Below are 12,262 nucleotides of genomic sequence, written 5' to 3'. Positions count from 1 at the left end.
ACGGTAAATGATGGGCTGGACATGGCGTCAAGCCTGCAACCTGCCATTGTTGTGCCGTGTGGGTGTTGCACATGTGAACATTGCCCACCTTTATGTGTCACTGCAGAAAGAAGGTGGAGAACTGGTGAGCTTTAAGCATTCAATTTTGGGGGATTTTAGGCAATCACATGCATTACTTGAGGGCAGCAGTGTTGTCCCAGTCCCCTTACAAACACACACACACACACACACACACACACACGAGAGAGAGCCAGCCAACCAGCTGAGAAGCACTTCCGAATGGGTGTGAGACCCTGCGATGTGTAGGGAGCATTGGTGGGGCCCTGTGTCACAGGCCCAAGGGCATGCAAGGGCATGCAGGTGCAAGCACACACCAGGTAGCTATCAGCTCTTTGAGTCGGAACCGCATGTAGCCAGGCAGGTAACATTGGTGTGTAAGGGGCCAAACTGAGAGAGGCTGAGCAAAGGAAAGTGGGCTCCTTGCAGGGCTGGCGCCACAGGCTACCTTTCGGCATCTGAAGGGGCAGAGAGGGACCCAGGCACCAAGGGTCTGGGCAAGCCGAGAGGCCTTCTGGGTGGTACTGTCACCAGCCCTAGGGTTGGGGACACCCTTAGGCACGTTTTTGGCACAGAGCATTGTGGGGTTGGGTTTGGCAAGACTGGGCAGTGGGACTGACCCTGGGGCAGACAGGACCCGACAAGAGAGGCCTATGGCGGCTGTCCAGTGTCCTGTTTGGTTGTGTGACCTTCATGAAGCCAAGTGTGCTGGCCCAGCTGTCCTGTCTGGTGCTGGTGTCCACCCCTGTCCTAGAACATGCTCACTGGGTGGGGCAGGCAAGGTTGAGGACACTGACGGGGCACTGTCCCTGGTTTTCCTGCCAACTGGCCCTGGGACCTCGGAGAGCTCCCCTCACCTCCTGGCTCCGGGACCTGTGTCTGGGCAAGGAGAGGCTCCCAGAGACCCTGCCCGCCACCGGGCCATTTGATGATGCAAAGCCGTTTTTAATTCACTTTCCAACCACCCGAAAGTTGGTATGAAGTGTGCGTGCTAGCTGTTTATTGGTTCCTCAGCAGCTCCTATGTTTACTTGTTTTCGTTTTACTGGTTGGTTTGCAACCATTTGAAACTAGCTACAACAACCACATTCTCTATAAATGCATTTCCCACACCGGCTCCCTGTTTATGGGCTCAGGGGGAAGAAATAAGAATAAATTAATTGTGTTACTAAGTATGCTGCAGCTGAGCAACAGCTGGCTCGGTTTGTACGATGAAAGTGCCTGCACAATAGCAACAGCTACCGGCCTGCTCCGCCTGTCACTCTTACCTACTTGGAGAGGTGGGTCTGTTGGTAATTGAAGGCAGCAGCTTGCTTTTTTCCTATGCCAGACAATAATTAGGCATTAATATAACTTCCAGCAATTCATTCATGTTCCTTTTAAGTCCACTAGTATTTCTCTAAGTAATGTCTCTTATAAATAAGGTAATTGCTTTTATTTAAACTTAGGGTAATTATCCTGAAATTTCATGTCATTTGGGAAAAAAACATACAAAGTTAAGGAGGAACATTTTACCACATAGCAAAGCAACTTAATGAGATTTGCTAATTTGAGACTAGAGTCTCCTGGGGAAGGTATGTGGGTGAGTGCTTAGGCTTGTTAAACAAATTGACGCGGCCAAACGATAGGCCGTGTTCCCGGGAGCCAAAGGCAGGCAAGTGCACACTCTGTCTTTTCACTGAATGGTGTAGATTCTCTGGCATTTCTCAACTGTGTGTGTCTCCGCTTGCCTTTTCTGTTCATTTTCTTTTGGCTCTAATATCAGGTCCCCCTCAATGTAGGCCTCGGAGCCTGTGCCCTTGTTGTGCAGTTGATTTAAATAGTCATGTACAGGGAGACTCTGACCCCTTTCCATACAAAAGGACAGCAGAAAACAGCTGTTGACAAGTCCGTCTGAGCTCGTGGCAATCAACGTGTTACAAAGTAGAACTACTCCACAGGGTTTTCTCTGCTGTTATTTTTATGGAAGCAGATCACCAGACCTTTCTACCTTGGTACCACTGAGTGCGTGACCACTATCAACCTTTAGGTCAGCAGCCAAGAGCACACTGTTTGCCCCACCATTAGGTGACCCGTTTGCCTGATAGCATTCTCCTTTGCCCACGAGCATCGGCTCATTGGAGTAACAGGGTCGCGAGTGCTGTTCTGGGAGGTTCTCTTTCTTGTTGTGTCTCTGCGAGTGAGTGGGTCTCTTGGGGCTTTGACTTGTCCAGAAGAACTCTCTCGGCCACTGGGACCACTCATTGTCCATTTACTACCTGCATCTTCTATGAAGACAACGGCAAAAGCCCATCCTTCTCTGGGAATTGGTCTGTCTGATTTACGAACAAGTGTGTGTTTTGCTTTAAAAAATGTTTGTTGCTGTATAATTCACATACCATACGAGTCAATAGCTCAGTCACACCGCTCCCGAACAGTTCCTTCTTTCTGGTGCTCATTGTGATTGGCCTCCATCCCTTCCCACCCCTTTCTCTGCCGCGCCCTCAGGGAGCCATGCGCCCGTTACTGTCTAGATTTACCTCCTGAATTCCGCATACGGAAAATCACTAAAAACAAAAAGTCAAACAGAAAAACCATCGAAAAGAAGGCAGAAAATATGAAAGGTAGAACACATTTTAAAATGGGTCAAAGGGGGACGAAAGGATAAGGTGTTACATTTTAACCTAACTGCATCCGCAGTGGTCCACTTTCCAACTTACTCCGGGCAGATAGCTCAGCCCTGGTCTGTGGTCAGAGGAAAGTCACTGGAGACGTGATCCAAGTATGGAGCCTGTAAATGGATTTGGGCTTCCACTGTCATCCGGGTGCTCACAGTTTAAGCTCTGATACCATTCCCTCCTGCAGAACAACTGGGTTCTTCCGGCACCACAGAAAGTCTCTGCTTGGCGGATTCACAACTAAGCGGAGAGCTGCGTGGAGGCCACCACTGTTTCAGGCAGTGTATATTGCTCTGCGGCCATGGGAGCAGGCCATCAAGACTAACAAATGAGTCTCCACCCCTCCTCTGGCCACTGTTTTTAATGGAACTCTAACAAGTGTCTGCAGTACAGTCAGTGCCACATTTGATTTCTTAAGCACCTGGGAAATCATCCCTGGATTAGCAGCCGCATTTGATCTCTTAAGCACCTGGGAAATGGCCCCTGGATTAGCATTCTCCTCCGATCCTGACACGCTGAGGCTTTCAACAGCAGGTGATGGTGCTGCTGGTGGGGGTGATGACGGTGTTGCTTATCACATTTTTGAGCATTTACTCATTAAAATGCTCAGTTGAATCCTCATCACACCTCCACAAGGCAGCTTTAGAGAGAAGTTAAGTAACTTGGCCACGATCACATCACCTATCAAATGGTAGAGCTGGGATTCAAATCACATTTTTCAATTCAAGAATGTATCCTCCTAAACCCTGTAGCTCATCCTCGGAGCGTGATTGTACTTCCTGATAAACATGATGGCTGCATCGGCATCTGTCTCCTCATCCCCCCTTTCTCATGGTCCCTGTCTCTCATTCATACCACCACGTGCTAACCTTCACGGTAGTACTCGGCTGCTAAGTGACTGAGAAATGCCGAGGAGAGGAGCACTTTTGCCAACCAAGTCTTCCTGGAGTGCTAACCATTGAGAGTCTCACAGCCGGCTTAGGTGAGGAGGCAGTGTCAGGAGACATCCATGCTTCTGGAGTACAGCTCACAGGAAGGCCCAGAACCACGACTCCCTGATGGCAGGACAGTGAAAATCGTGGGCGCTGTGCCATCCTGCCCTGTCTGCGGTCCGTGGGATGTCACAGGGCTCACACAGGGAGAACAGCGACCCCCCCCACACACCGGGGATGATCACGATGATGTCAGTGATACTAAAATAGTAACGGGGAGGAGCAATTGTTTCTCATGTGCGCACACACCCACACCCATGTGCATAAAATGTCGTTCCGTTAGCTTTCCATGATTCAGATGCAATATGTGATTCTTCGCCAGGTCTGTATTTGAAACGCTGAATTTTCTGTACATTTCCACCACATAACTTTCAGACGTAACAGCACGCCGGCTGGGCCCCTGGGATATATGGGCATGCTGTAACGTTAATTTCCTCCCCTGCTTCTCAACCTCTAAGCCAAATTCTTTTTTCTTGCCCTCCTGTGGTTTTGCGTTGGCGGGGTACCGGTGCAGTGGAGGTGATATAGGGGAATACATACACGCACACACACACACGGAGTGATATGGAAACACACGTGCGCACACATATGTATAGAATGGGGTGGCATGGAAAGGAAAGATGTGTGAAAATACTCCAAAGACTCCGTCAGGTTTTCCCACAGACCGTGCAAGATGGCAGAAATGCTCTACGCACCAACCAGGCGTCCAGTCTCATCCAGTAAGGTCAGGAGGTGGAGTATCATGGGGCTTTCCTGTAGACCATGTCCTAAACCTTTTTAAGCACTTTTTGATTTTGGAAAATAGCAAATATTTTTAAAAGTCATGAGGATAGTGGAATGAATCCCCACAAATTCCCCATCCCTCGGGTTTCACTTACTGTCAATTTATGGCCACTCTTGTTTCATCAGAGTCCCTGGGGGTGCAAATGGTTTACTGCTTGGCAGCTAACTGACAGGTTGGAGGTTCAAGTCCACCCAGAGGGGCCTGGGAACAAAGACCTGGTGATCTGATTCTGAAAAATGATCCATTGAAAGCCCTCTGAAGCATAGTTCCACTCTGATACCCATGGGCTTGTTGTGAGTTGGAATTGGCGTGGCACCTGGTCTTTGTTCTCCCTCCCTCCCTCCCTCCCTCCCGAGGCCTCTCACTGGGTTTCTCTGAAGGAGACCCAGACATTTTCATTTCATCTTCATTTATTCCACTACACATCTCTAAAAGACAAGAACTGCCAAACAATCGCCCACAGGGGCCCAGTGATGAGCTCATTTAGGCACGCCCCCCCCCCCCCACCATCCCTGAGAGCAGTGTGAAGGCTGGGAAAAGGACACAATGGTAAGATAGGCACAAATCTTATGAATATTAATTTTTAAATATTTATGAAACACCTGCTGTACTCCAGACTTGGTGAACAGATTCTGGTCTAGTCCTCAAAGCTCTTTGCAGTCTGACCTAGGGTTTGCTCCCCAGCCTCTGTGTCACCAAGGCTTTAAGCTGGTAGTTCGTTGCTTTGAAGGATGTGGCACAGACCGCTTTACCTCGACCAGACATCGCCAGATGCCCCCAAAGGACTAATCTAGTGGAATGATGCAGGTAGTGTGCAATGAATGCCGTAAGTCCTGAGGTTGGCTCACCGCAGGCTCTGCAGCCACTTTCCAGGAGAAAAGTATGGCCATGCGCTTGCCCAAAGGTAGACCGCCTTGGAAAGCTGAGGGGCAGTTCGACTTTGTCCTCTAGGGGAATTGACGCTCTGGCAACTGGCCTGGCGGGGGTTGTTTTGTTTTTAAGGCTAGTAAAAAGGATAAAATAAACTCACTGCCTTGGAGCTGATGCCAACTCAAAGCGAGAGTAGGGGACAGGATCAAACCACCCTTGTGGGTTTCTGAGACTATAACTCTGTACGGGAGTAAAAGCTGCGTCTTTCTCCTGCAGAGCAGCTGTTGGTTTCACACTGTTGATGGCACCTTTGCTCCGCAGCACCAGGGCTGCTGAGCTGAACTTAGATCGGGCCTGCGCGAAGGCGTCCCGAGTCTCCAGCATCCCTTTTTGCCAAATGCCAATGGAACTGGGTGCCAGTTAGACACCTTTTCTCCTGTGGGCGTGCTCTGTGCTGCCATGTTTAGGAGAACTGAACAGAACGCTGGACGCCAAAAGCTGTGGTCAGCTACCATGCATAACCCCCGGAATACCTCGTTTATGAAAACCATGCACAGTCCACGGGGAAAGTGTTGGTGCTAGAGGTTGACCAGAACTTGCTCAAGAGGATATGAAAATATTTGATTCAGAATGCTGATTATAGCTTGTTCTCTCTGTAAAGAAATCCTTATTGTTAAAATCCTCGCTATGGCAATAACTAAGATTCCTTTCTTAGAACCTTTCCCTCAGACCCAAAGAAAATATTGTTGCGTCCACTCTTTTCCTTGCCGCGGGCCAACTCAATTGCCAGGTTCCAGTGGAGATGAAACTCGATCAGTTAGAGTCAGGGGCTGCTGGGGACTTGAGAACACACACAGAAGTTGGAGGATAGAAATCCTCGCAACCTCCGCCCTGTGGCCTGTGCTTGTTTTTGTTTATGCACAGAAATCCTGAGGAAACTCGAAGCCCGGGAGAACAGGCAATCCTGGTGCTGTGGAACCCTGAGAGAGGCCCCTGTGGGGGGGCGGGGTAGGAGATTAGATCATAGCACAAAGCCATCAGGAATTTCAGCGCATTGCCATCCATCACACAGCCTTTGCTGTAAAACCTAGATTCTCGCACATGTTCTGTTTGCTTCGGGGAGGGGCGGGGCATTCTTTTTAAACCACTTGAGGCTTCTGAGTGACAAAGCTTAACCAAGTGGGGTGGGGGGCCGACTGGCTGGACCACTTCCCAGAAGTGTGTCTCTTTCTCCTGTGATGCACCCCAGGGAGACCTGTAAATGCCTTTGGACTTAGTTCAGCAATTCAAACGACTGCTTTTTGAAAACCCGAGAGTTCTGTGTTGAGATGCCCCTAGCTGTTGGGCCCCTGGGCGGTTGAAATGAGACCGTGTCAGGGCAGGCCTTTTGTCAACCACAGACACTGTGCAAATACGAGGCATCACTGCCCGGATGTTCGTGCTACTAATGAAGCTGGTGGGACCGAGCTCCCCGGAGACACGGTCACTCGTATTGAGTATGTTCTCTGAGTCCTGAGAGTTTTGTCACGCTCACTCCCATTTCAGTTTTCAGTTTATAATATTTAAGCATAATGTTTGCCCCTATCTCTGGGCCACTGGGCTGCACAACTCCCGGGGCCCCATTCTATTGCAGTGGCTCTGGCTCATCCGCCAGCCTTCCTTCACCTGGAGCTGCAGGAAAGTCCAGCCACCCAGTCGTCGCAGGTGCTCATCCTGTCTCCCTTGGCCCTTCTGGGTGCTTCATTTCCTAAACATCAACTCAAAGGGCTACCTCTCTTGGTGACATTTTCAACAAGTTCTTTTTACTTCATTTTGTGTCCAATCAAGGAGTCCTGGTGGCGGAGGGGGTTAGTCATTAGGTGGCTAGCCTTAAGTCATTGATTCAAATCCCCCAGTTGCTCCTTAGGAGGAAGATGGGGCTGTCTGCTCTGTAAAGATTGTCAGTCTCAGAAACCCTTCAGAGCAGTGTTTCCCTGTCCTATGGGGTGTCTGTGAGTTGGAATTGACTAGATGGCAGTGGGTTTGGCTGAGGGGATAGTGCCAAATACAAGTGAAAATGAAGACGCAAAGAGAGGTCCTGGACACTGATCACTTAGGGCCAGAAGAGTGTCACCATCGGTCTTTGACCCAGCTACCCAGCGCTGCCGTGGGAACAGTATAGAAACGATCAAGCCATGTATGTGTTCCAATAGCAACTTTATTTATAGATGCTAAAATGTGAATTTTATGTACCATTTTATTCATCCTCCCTCCCCCCGCGACATTTGAAAATACAAACTCCGCGTTTAGCTCACAGGCCATACAGAAGTAGGTGGTGGCTTGTGGTTTTTCCCGTTCCTAGAGCATGCCCCTCACGCTGCTGATGCCTGTGCACGACTGGGCCCCAAACCAAACAGCACTGCTGCTAAGTCAGTTCCAACTCCTGGCAGCCTGTGCGTTACTTTGCTTCATGGTGTCTTCTCAGCTGTCATCTTTGTGGATGCAGAGCACCAGCCAGTTCTTCTGCTCGTACCGCCCAGGACCCAGAGCTATGTGCATGGAGAGCTGTTTAACACTTGCTTGCCCTGCTAAGCACAGAGTCACTTAACCTGTGACACCCAGCAAAAGCCCAAACTCACTGCCTTCGAGTCAGTTCCGACTCACAGCAGCCCTGTGAGTTTCTGAGATTGCCACTCTTTCCAGGAGCAGAAAACCTCATCTTTCTGCCGTGGAGCGGCTGGTGGTCCTCAACTGCTAACCTTGTGGTTAGTAGCCCAACTCGGAACTACTGCGCCACCAGTTACATGTCACCCAACTCAGCTCTTCTTTTGTAAAACAGGAATGAACGTTCATGTCCTCCCTCCCTCACCAGACTGAGGTCATGGATGCACAGACCGCTCTAGGGCTCAAAAGCATGACAGGATTATCGACACTTTGCACCATTTCCATATGGGCTCCTCCTTAGTGTTCTGTAGGTCCTTGGGTCACCTCAGTACTAACTTCAAGTCTGGTGGTTCGAATCCACCCCATGGCGTCATGAAAGACGGGTTGCTGAGTTCCATTGAGTCTATTTTGACTCGGCGCAACCCCAGTCACCAGGTCGAACCCCACATAGGGTTTTCCAGGCTGTAATCTTTATAGGAGCAGGACACCGTGTCGTTTCACTTGAGAGTGTTGGTGGCTTTGAACGCTGACTCTGGTTTTCGGCTGAGAGCTTAACCATTGCACCACCAGGGCTCTGTGGCAGCCATTGAAAACTTCTGAGGGGCTTTAAATAACTGGTGTGAGGAACCCAGCCTAGGTGGCAGATTCCATCTGAAAAGGAGACCTGGGACAGAGGGCTTTGTGCACTTGAAGAGTTTGGCCTTTCTCCCCGACTATGAAAAAAAAAAGTTGTGGGAGGTTTATCAGTCAGGATTCACCAGCGAATTGATCCAGGCAGCTGTGGGCCCTGCCTGGCAGGCTGGAAAGTCAAGTAAGAGTCGATGCCTGGAGTCTGGAGAGAGGCCAGCCAGCTGGAGACGCGCATGAAGTCCCTTCCTCCTTGAGGACACACCTCGGTTTTTGCTCCTGGGGTTTTAGCTGATTGGAGGAAGCCTGCCCACGTTGTGGAGGGTAATCAGCTGTACTTAAAATCAGCTGCTCGCAAATGCCAATCCCATCAAAATACATTCAATACAACGTCTCAGCTGGTGTTTGGGCAAACAACTGGGCATCATAGCCCACCCAAGCTGACACACAAAATTAATCATCGTGGAAGAATCTAATCAGGCCTAGAACATGATTAGCTCTGGTTGGAAAAATCACTCTGGGGACCCATGGGGAGGAAAGGAGATTGGGGGCAGAATCAGTGTTAAAAAGATAGAGTGACATGGAAGGAGACTTCTAGAAGCAGCACAAATGGTGGGGGAAGAATTAGCTATCTCAGGCCATAGCGTAAATGGTGGGGGGGAGAATTGAGCTATCTCGGGCCATAGCGTCAGGTGCAAGAATAAACCCCTTTCCTAAAAAGTGGGCGCACAAAAGGAAAAGGCTTTTGGAAAGTGTGTATTATTCTGGATACACCAGAGAAGCACAGCATTGAAAGGAGTTCTCTACCAAATGCTTCTGCAAATCTTCAGAGCGGTGCATGCCCGTGCACAGGCCCACACATACGAACTGTTGACCTTCAAGTGCTCTTCAGGTGAGCACGGGTGGTCCCCGGAGAGGGGAGGGGAGTTGACGGAGCTTCCACATAGCGTGTCTGACAAGTAGGGCCATCAGTGTTCGCCTCTCGGAGATATCAACGACCTTTAACTTAGAACTTGATTTCTCTGTGGAATGCATATTGTGATTGTTGTTTTTTTGGTTTTCTGTTTCCCCAGAATCAGACTCCAACATTAAGGAACCGAAACAGAATCCTCCACGTAAGTCTTTATGCAGCTATTTCGAAATGAAGCCTCCCTCCCGGGCTTTCATAAGAATGGCTTGGTTTGCCGAACTTTGTTTGCCAAGCTTAAGTTTTGATAAGGAGACCTCTGCTCCCCTTTCCTCTTCACAACCCCCCCTCCCCGTGCTTTCTTTTTCTTTACTTTTCTTCTGTCCTCCCTTCATTCTCCTCTCTTCTCTGCCTTTGCTGTTTTTTCGTATTAATGTATGAAGCCATTGGTGTGCATGGTCTCCATGGCAAGGTATAGCATACCCCTTTAGAGAAGCCAATTATCTGCCTGCGGTATATCCATTGTGACGGCCAGTGTGTGGAGAAGCGTTAGCTTACAGCTATGGAAGAGATTGCCTTCAAGTGCTATGGGCAAGATGTACCTGCTCCGAGAAGCAGTGCCAGGGAAGGCATTGTCACACCTTAAGACAATCTCTAGCCCAAGTGGCATGGGGCTTTGTAGGAGAGAGACATCAGCTAGTATAGAGAGAGGAGTTGGAAGTTCTCCAGGCTTGTTTCCTTGTGGAATAAGCATTGGACCCATAAATATTTAAAGATACAAACGGTGTTCACTGGTTCCAGGACTAGAGCCTGCCTGGGTTTCATGGCCTTAGCCCCAGAGCTCTTCCAGATGTCTGTCTCTGGTGAGCAGGTGTGCTGAGCAACTTGTCTGCAGGGTCTCTTTATGCAAAATACTTCTCAGACCGTTCATTAACTGCATGCTTGGTGACACGGGCCTACACGTGAACCCAGGGATAGAGACACACATGAGCACATTTTCTCATCCGTACCCACTCGGATTGCCATACACGACACCTCCACTTTTGGAACTTGAGAATATTCCCACTAAAGGCTCTAGAAGTCATGCCCCATTTCTGCATCCGTTAGCACAGAGAGACCAGACATCTTTTAAGATTTGTCTCGTGGACTAGACTAAATTAAATTCACTTCGTGGCAAGGTTTATTTTAATCTCCAGAGAGTAGTTCCTGGTTCTTACTCCTTCTAGGGGATCCCCACCCCTCCCTTTTACAGACTCACACTTTCTGTGGCCTCTTCAACAGCGGGAATAGCAGTACCTCCATGTGTTCTGCCATGGGACAAGCCTGCCAAAGGCACTGGTGGCTAGGAGCTGGCAGCGTGGGGCCCCTGGGTCTCTCCAGACTCTGACACCATGACCTGCTTTTCCTGAGCCTCCTAGAGTGCTAGGGTCCAAAGCTGGGTCTTTTGTACTCAGTGTGTTGAAAGGCAAAGGGATGTGACGTATGTGGAGGCCAGCAGAAGTGGCTTTACCTATTGAGAACAGTAGCGAGAGAACAGAAATGGCGAGGAGAGCCCACTCCGTCAGTGTGCTCATTCACAATCCAGAGACCCCAGCAATGTTGTTTGTATCTAGAAGCAGATCTTAACTTTTTACAAGTGACTTGAAGAAGAAGGTAGTTTTCTTAAATGAAAGGAAATGTTCTATTTCTGTGGCCTGGAATCAATTTCAAATATAAAGATCTTTGCCAAATGGAGGAACAATTGGTTCTATTTATGTTTTGCTGACCATAAAACTGACATCACCCACCACTGGGAAGCATTTCTGCTCCGCACAGAAAGATCACAATTGGGAAAGTGTTCAATCGAAGGCTGTTTTCAGTGACAGTGCGCAGTGGTTGACGCTGAGGAGGCGATGAGTGGAATTGTAACATCCACTGGACGAGTTCTCCGAAGCCCCTTTCTTTCTGTTTCCTCGGAACTCTGCGTGCGAGGTGCCGGCTTTGCTGTGCAGTGGCCCCTGTGTCTCCTTGGGGGTTTCCTGTCCATATCAGTATCATGTCAGATACTGGACCTAGGAGTTTGCCTCCCTCTGCAGTGCATCTTTGTCTCTGAATGTGCGAGGCACTCACCACTCAAAAAGTGGGTCCTGAGATCCAGACAGTGAGACGATGCACAGAAAGCTTCCTCCCGAGCCTACAGCTCTGGTTCCCACTGATAGATGACAAACTGTAGATAATCCTTCCAGAGAAGAAGAGAGCGTGTCCACATGACCGATACGGTGTATTTGGTTGGGCTCTTCATTACTGCCCCCGGATTTTATGAGTCCTTGCTTCATTCATGGTGCTTGTGAAACAGAAAGTTGTAATACATACAAACCTCAAACTGACAGTGGCTGTGCGGCTTTCCTTTCCCTCTAGCCATCCTCCATGGTCTGGACACCCTGACGGTGATGGGCATCGCGTTTGCGGCATTTGTGATCGGAGCGCTCCTGACGGGGGCCTTGTGGTACATCTACTCTCGCACAGGTCAGTGGGGCTGGTGACTGGCGGGCGGGCGGGCGGGGGCACGGCCCTCAGGTGTGCCACACCACAGTACTCAGAGTTTTGTTGGATTCATGAACAGATGAAGTAATGGATGAAAGAGAACATTCCTGCCTCTTTCACATGTACAAAAGCCACGATCCGCTCTAAGCAGGGGCAGGAAAGGAGCGTTAGATGCCTCCCTACTTTGTTCATTGCAATTGAGG

The 12,262-nt window shown here is 49.4% G+C and overlaps 1 protein-coding gene across 1 annotated transcript in view; it reads left to right on the top strand.

Moving 5' to 3' along the window:
- TGFBR3 (transforming growth factor beta receptor 3) overlaps positions 1–12,262 on the top strand; it is a 218,802-nt gene that overhangs the window by 195,596 nt on the left and 10,944 nt on the right. Inside the window, exons 15-16 of the mRNA XM_075558367.1 lie at positions 9,703–9,744; positions 11,934–12,041. Of these exons, the coding sequence (XP_075414482.1) occupies positions 9,703–9,744; positions 11,934–12,041 (150 nt within the window). The remainder of the gene's footprint in view (positions 1–9,702; positions 9,745–11,933; positions 12,042–12,262) is intronic.

This window comes from Tenrec ecaudatus, chromosome 1 (genome assembly GCF_050624435.1).
Source record: "Tenrec ecaudatus isolate mTenEca1 chromosome 1, mTenEca1.hap1, whole genome shotgun sequence".
Lineage (NCBI taxonomy): Eukaryota > Metazoa > Chordata > Mammalia > Afrosoricida > Tenrecidae > Tenrec > Tenrec ecaudatus.
Note: the sequence above shows the minus strand (reverse complement) of the source record. Positions and strands in the feature narration are given on the sequence as shown.